Here is a 6,351-nt window from a genome sequence, read left to right as displayed (position 1 = left end):
TCAGAAAATTGTTATTGAATATGTCAATGCTGTTGTAACGAAGTGCTTCTTCTAAGTATGTGGTTATTAAATAAATAATAAACTGAAAAAATTATTTTATTTATTATTTTTATTTTATGCTTATGCGTGTATTGAGTGCATGTAGGTTAGTGCACCCCTGTCGTGCAATGCCCGTGGAGGACAGAAAAGACCGTTAGATCCCCTGGAACTGGAGTTACAGACAGTTGTTAGCTGCCATGTGGGTGCTGGGATTCAAACCTGGGTCTTCTGCAAGAACAGTTAGTGTTCTTAACTGCTGAGTCATCTCTCCGGCCCCCTGAAATGTTTTTTAAAGTCTTCAAACTTATTAAACTTAGCAGGAAAATCTTAAAAAACACTTTTTGGAGTTACAGACTTATCTAAATGGGATGATACAGCACATCAGAAGAGAGCATCCTAACATGTTCCCTTTGTTCCATCTTCCTCAAAGGTGAAGGAGTGAACCGGACGAGGGGGGAGGGGGGAACGGGGAGGGAGAAATAATAGAGAATAAAAATAGTACTAGGTGTCGGGTTGTGGCTTCGTACAGCTATCTTTGTTTATTAGTGGCTGATATCCGGTCTGGGTGCTGTTCCCACAGTCTCATATCAGTACAACCATTCAGAAATGAAACAAACCACAGGAAACAAGCAAAACAGCTCTTCAGCTATCTGGTATGCATCGCCAATTCAAACATAGAATTTAAAGTTCTCTAATCAAGTTTCAAAATATCAACCTATTAGGTCATCACCTGCCAATTGGAGGTGGGGATCCTTATTAGAACTTTATGAACATCTGTAGTCAGAACAACTTTATCTAGTGTAAGACATGCTCTGAAACTCAAAATATGCTAAAACAGTGGCACTGTCCTAAAAGCTTGGCAATGCATTCTCCTTCCTATTACCATTCAAGGCGCACACCCTTCCGTTTTAGAGTGTTCCATCAGTATCCTCCACAGGCAGTTGGAAATGAGTCTTTCTCATTTTTTTTTTGTTTCTTTTTTTGTTTTTTTTTCTGAGACAGTATCTCCCTGTAGCCCCCAGCTGGTCTTCATCTCACAGAGATCCACCTGCCTCTGCCTTCCAAGTGTTTGGATTAAAAGTATTGTGATGGTTTGAATGAAAATGTCCCCCATAGGTTCCAAGTATTTGGACATTGCTCAAATAAACTCTTCTTTCTATAAATTGCTTGGGTCAGTGTTTCTATCACAGAAACAGAAAAGTGACTAATACAGGTATGTACCATCAAGACTGGCTTACTCGTTTGCTTTTTTGAGACAGGGTCTCACTATATCGCCCTTGCTATCCTAAAACTCACTATGCAAGCCATACTGGCCTGGAACTCAGAGATCCTCCTGCCTTTGCCTTCTGAGTGCTGGGATAAAAGCATATGCTACCATGCCTAGCCCACTCCTTCACCTTTAAAGAAGATGGAACAAAGGGAACATGTTATGGATGCTCTCTTCTGATCATGTCTGATAAGTCTAGAATCTCTTCCTGAGAAGAAAACAGTCAATCAGATTCTTTTCCCAAGATTACAGAACTGAGACTTCAAGTGTTTGATCAGCTGGCTCTAAAGGCATCACACTAACAAGGACATGTTAAAGATTGGAGGGAAGAAGGAAATATTGAGGTTGCTCTCATATCCAGATGAGCAAACAGAAGCCTGGCCAGTAGAAAGCAGAATAATGCACAAGCAAAAAAAAGAACAGAGATCAGAAAGTAAATGGCCCTTAGTCTCAGGACATTCCCAAACCAGGTTCCAGTTTTCTGTGAAATCCACGTGTTACTGCTTACCCTTACATGAGAAAAGAAACCTTTACATACTTCCTGTAAAATCTTCTGGTTTTGTGTAGTTTGAGTGGGGTTCTTGACTCAACTCCTAATTATCAACAATCACTGGTTAAAGTTGTTTTTCTTTAGTAATTTTGTAATAATCATGAGGTTTTTATCTTGATTTGAGTTTTCTCCTTTTATCTGTCTATCAGAGTTTTCTAACAGTCAGATTTTTGAGAAGAGAGTATTGTTACTTATAAATTTAACAATACAAGGGAACTTTGTATCAACAAGATAAGGTAACTACTTACATAATCTGGTAGAGGAACATCATTGGAACTCAGCGAACTTCTCAAGGACTGGGTGGCTTGTTCTAGAACTTTGTTGTGTTTTTTAGACAGCAAAGAAAACAAACTGAAAAACACAAAAGAAAACCCCATTACATTAAGAGAACTAAGCATCTCCTTTTCTAGGTCTAATATGGAATTATATAATTCCATAGTATATTAATCATTATGAAATCTATTTAGAAATAATTTTAGGAAGAAAACAGATTTATTGAATACACTGCAAAGGCAGTAGGCTGGGCAGTAACAAGAGAGTTGCCAACAGCCTAGAAATAATTTTCATGTTAATAGTAGGATTAACAATACTCTTTATGTAACAAAATGGAGTAAAGAGGATGTTTAAATTATAAGGGTTCCAATGATAAAGTGCTATAGGTTAAATTTAAGTTTTAAATATATGAGAAACTCTCAAAAGATTATTATAGTTGTCCTAGTTTGCTTTCTATTGCTGTGATAAAACACTGACCAAAACCAACTTGAGAGAGGAAAGGAAATATTTCAGCTTACAAATTATAGTCCATCCTTGAGGGAAATCAAGGCAGGAACCTAGAGCAGAAACCACAGAAGAATGCTGCTTACTGGCTTGCTCCTCTGGCCTGAACTCTGTCTCTAATATTTTTTTATTTATTTTTATTTTATGTTGTATGAGTGCATGTAAGTAACCCGCAAGTGTAATGTCCACAGAGCCCAAAAGAGGATGTCAGATCCCCTAGAACTAGAATTAGGGATAATTGTTAGCTGCCATGTGGGTGTTGGGAACTGAATCCAGGTCCTCTGGAAGAGCAGCCAGTACTCTTAACTTTTGAGCCATCTTCCCAGCCCCCAGTCTGCTTTCTTTCTTTTTTAAAAAATATTTTATTATTTTATTTTGTGTTTGAGTGTATTGCCTGGATGTATGTATGTGCACCCATGTTGCGCAATGCCCACAGAGATCAGAAGAGGGTGTCGAGTCTCCTGGAACTGGAGTTATGGACAGTTGTTAGTCACCATGTGGGTGCTGGGAATTGAACTCAGGTCTTCTGCAAGAGCAGTCAGTACTCTTAACCACTGAGCCATCTCTCCAGCCCAGCCTGCTTTCTTATACAACCTAGGTCGATGTGCCCAGGGATGGCACCACCTATACTGGGCTGGTCCCTGCCATAACACTCAACAATCAAGAAAATGGCTCAGATGTGCCCACAGGCCAATCCAATAGAGGTTCTTCCCAGGTGTAGCAAATTGACCACTGGCACTATCCAGAACAATAGGGGGAAAACCAGGAGAGATAAGCCTGGGATACAAACAGGACTATTTTATGACTAGTTCCAGTGTAAACTACTTACACAAGTCACCTGCACTTGTGTATCTTCGTTTTCTAATCTTCTAACAAATATGTTGGATCACTTCACTTCTCTAGTGTAATATAGAATTACAGATATATAAGAACATAGTTTATATCATTTCTCAAGAAGAAAAATTTTAAGTATGTATTTTTCAAAAAGTATTTTATTTATTATTTTTATGTGTCTGAGTGTATTACCTGTATGTGTGTAAGTGCTCTTATGTCATGGAATGCCCACAGAGGTCAGAAAAGGGTATCAGTCTCCTGGAACTGGAGTTACAGATGGTTGTTAGCTGCCATGTGGGTTCTGGGAATCGGACCAGAGGACCTTACAGAGGTGCTCTTACAGAGAACCTCTTAACTGCTGAGCCGTCTCTCCAGCCCCTTAAGTATATATTTATGACATTTCTAAATCTAGTCACGATGAATTAACTGGTACCAGGCTAACTTTCCTGTTGTAATCAACTAAAAATTAGAAAAAAATAATAAGAAATTGTTTCAGATGAATCAGAAATGAAGGATTATGACCCTTAAAAGAAGAAAATACATGATTTCCTTAATGGTGAGTCTCTGTTTGAAGGGATAATCTAGTCCATATTATGGTTCAGAAAAGTAAAGTCTTTTCTGACTTTAAAATCAGAAAAGTAGTAGGGAAGAATACTGAGGTCAGAAGACAGAGATATGAATTTGGGATAACCATTAACTGAACTTGCACAGCCTTCCATTACATAGGACTATAAGAAAAAGAACTATAAGAAAGGTCCAGAAATCCATATGTCTTCTTGAGTGTTTGGAAAAGTACTGGGCTGTAACTGTGGAAGCAAGATCCCATAGACGTGGCAGTGAACTGTTCAAGATGGATGCAATGAACAGATTTTGGAAGTCATAACAGACTGAAGACTATTGGTGATCCAACCAGTCAGGGGATAAAACTCCTTTATTAAGAGCATTCAGTTGAGTTCTTAGATTGATCACTCTTTAGGAAAAGGAGTATTTCAGGGTATGAATTACTGTGATCTAAGAGGTACTTTAAGAAAGCTATAATGACAAATTTTCAAAGAATAAAGGTGATTTACATTAATTTTTTTTTTTTTTTTGAGACACAGTCCCCCTGTAGCCCCAGCTGGCCTGGAACTTGCTATGTAGACCAGATTCTCACAGAGATATGCCTGCCTCCATCTCCCTTTGCTGGGATTAAAGGCATGTGCCACCCCATATGGTCTGATTTACATTAAATGTAAGAGGACTAAACACTCCAGTTAAATAGCAGAGATTTTCAGATTGGGTAAAAGATTTAGACCCAACCATGAGCTATAAATTTAAAGACTTATAAATTTAAAGACAAAGATTAAGTTCATAGTAAAAGGCTACAACACACACAGATCATAGAAATATTTATCACAACAAAGCTGGTATGACCACGTTAACTACAGATACAGTAGGTTGAAAGATAAAGAATATTATTAGGGCTAGAGAAATGGCTCAGCAGTTAAGAGCACTGGTTGCTCTTGCAGAGGACCTGGGCTTGATTTTTCAGCACCCACATGGTGGCTAACAATCATCTAACTCCAGTTCCAGGGGATCTGATGCTCTTTTCTGACCTCTGTGGGCACTGTACAACATGGATGCACTTAATACATGCAAGCATTATACTCACACTCATAAAAAAATACTATTATTAGAGATAAAACAGAAAATGTTTCTAATGATGAAAGCCAGTTCATTAAGAAGATATAACAATTGTAAACATATGCACTTACTAGAGCCACAACGACATTATTTTATGTACAGAGTATGTCTTAATAATATATGTATAGACATATGTACATATATTGTAATAGTAAATCTACCATATCTAAGTTAATAGACTCTCTGTGGGTTAGGGTACAGCTTAAACACAAAAGCAATTCTGATTCCATGTACTTCCCATATACATTTGAGGCATGGTATGTAGTATTTTTTCTATAAAGTTGTTTATGTTTTTTGCCAGGCGTGGTGGCACATTCCTTTAATCCCAGCATTCAGGAGACAGAGGCTGGTGGATCTCTGTGAGTTTGAGGGCAGCCTAGTTTACAAAGCAAATTCAAGGCCAGCTGGGGCTACAGGGAGACCCTGTATCAAAAAGACCCCCCCGCCCAAAAAAAGTTGTTCATGTTTTTATTTCAGAACTTTTTCAAACATATAAGGCCCTTTCTTCCTAAGTACAATTCCTCAACCTGGAGAAAACCAAGTTTCTTTTCCTTTGACTCTAGTATTTCTTAGTGATGCTCTTTTAAATAAAATACTGACTTGAATATCAGTTTAGGAAAGACCTGAATTGTTTCAGACGACTCCAAGGAAAGTCCAGAATAGCCCAGGAAGTAAAGGCCACTAAACATTCTTTCTAGATTAAAGTGATTTTCTATTTTTTATCTATTTTTTATTTATTTTTATTTTTTATAGGCAAAAAATCTATCACACATTTTATTATTATTCAATTTCCTTACAGATTAGTTAAAACCAAATTTATAGTCTAACGTATTTTTATGAAATACTCAATATCATCAGTTCATACTAAAATGTCATAACTAAGAAGTATGCATTTCAAAAATATCATAGTTTATTTTTTCTTTTCAAAGCAAATTTTATTGAAATATGTATTATGATACATTATGTTTAAAGTACAACTCGTTCACAAGCCCCTTTATAACATCATTAAATTTTTTCCCAGTTAATGATTTATTTAATAACCACATACTTAGAAGAAGCATTTCATCACAACAGCATTGACATATTCAATAACAATTTTCTGAGCTAAGATGCATCTTTTTCAAAATTGGATGTAATTTTTAGGTTTACAGTTGAATTAATACAGTTGTACAATATTGTGCTCAGTATAAACCCTGAAAGA

General features: G+C 36.9%; 1 protein-coding gene across 1 annotated transcript in view; it reads right to left on the bottom strand.

The window, feature by feature from the left end:
• Dym (dymeclin) overlaps positions 1 to 6,351 on the bottom strand; it is a gene marked incomplete at its 5' end in the record, with an annotated part of 409,766 nt that overhangs the window by 138,545 nt on the left and 264,870 nt on the right. The window contains one exon of the mRNA XM_008825888.3: positions 2,105 to 2,207. Coding sequence (XP_008824110.3) covers positions 2,105 to 2,207 — 103 coding nt within the window. The remainder of the gene's footprint in view (positions 1 to 2,104; positions 2,208 to 6,351) is intronic.

This window comes from Nannospalax galili, unplaced genomic scaffold (genome assembly GCF_000622305.1).
Source record: "Nannospalax galili isolate Female #2095 unplaced genomic scaffold, S.galili_v1.0 scaffold169, whole genome shotgun sequence".
Lineage (NCBI taxonomy): Eukaryota > Metazoa > Chordata > Mammalia > Rodentia > Spalacidae > Nannospalax > Nannospalax galili.
The sequence above is the reverse complement of the archived record's forward strand: the minus strand, read 5'-3'. Positions and strand labels throughout refer to the sequence as shown.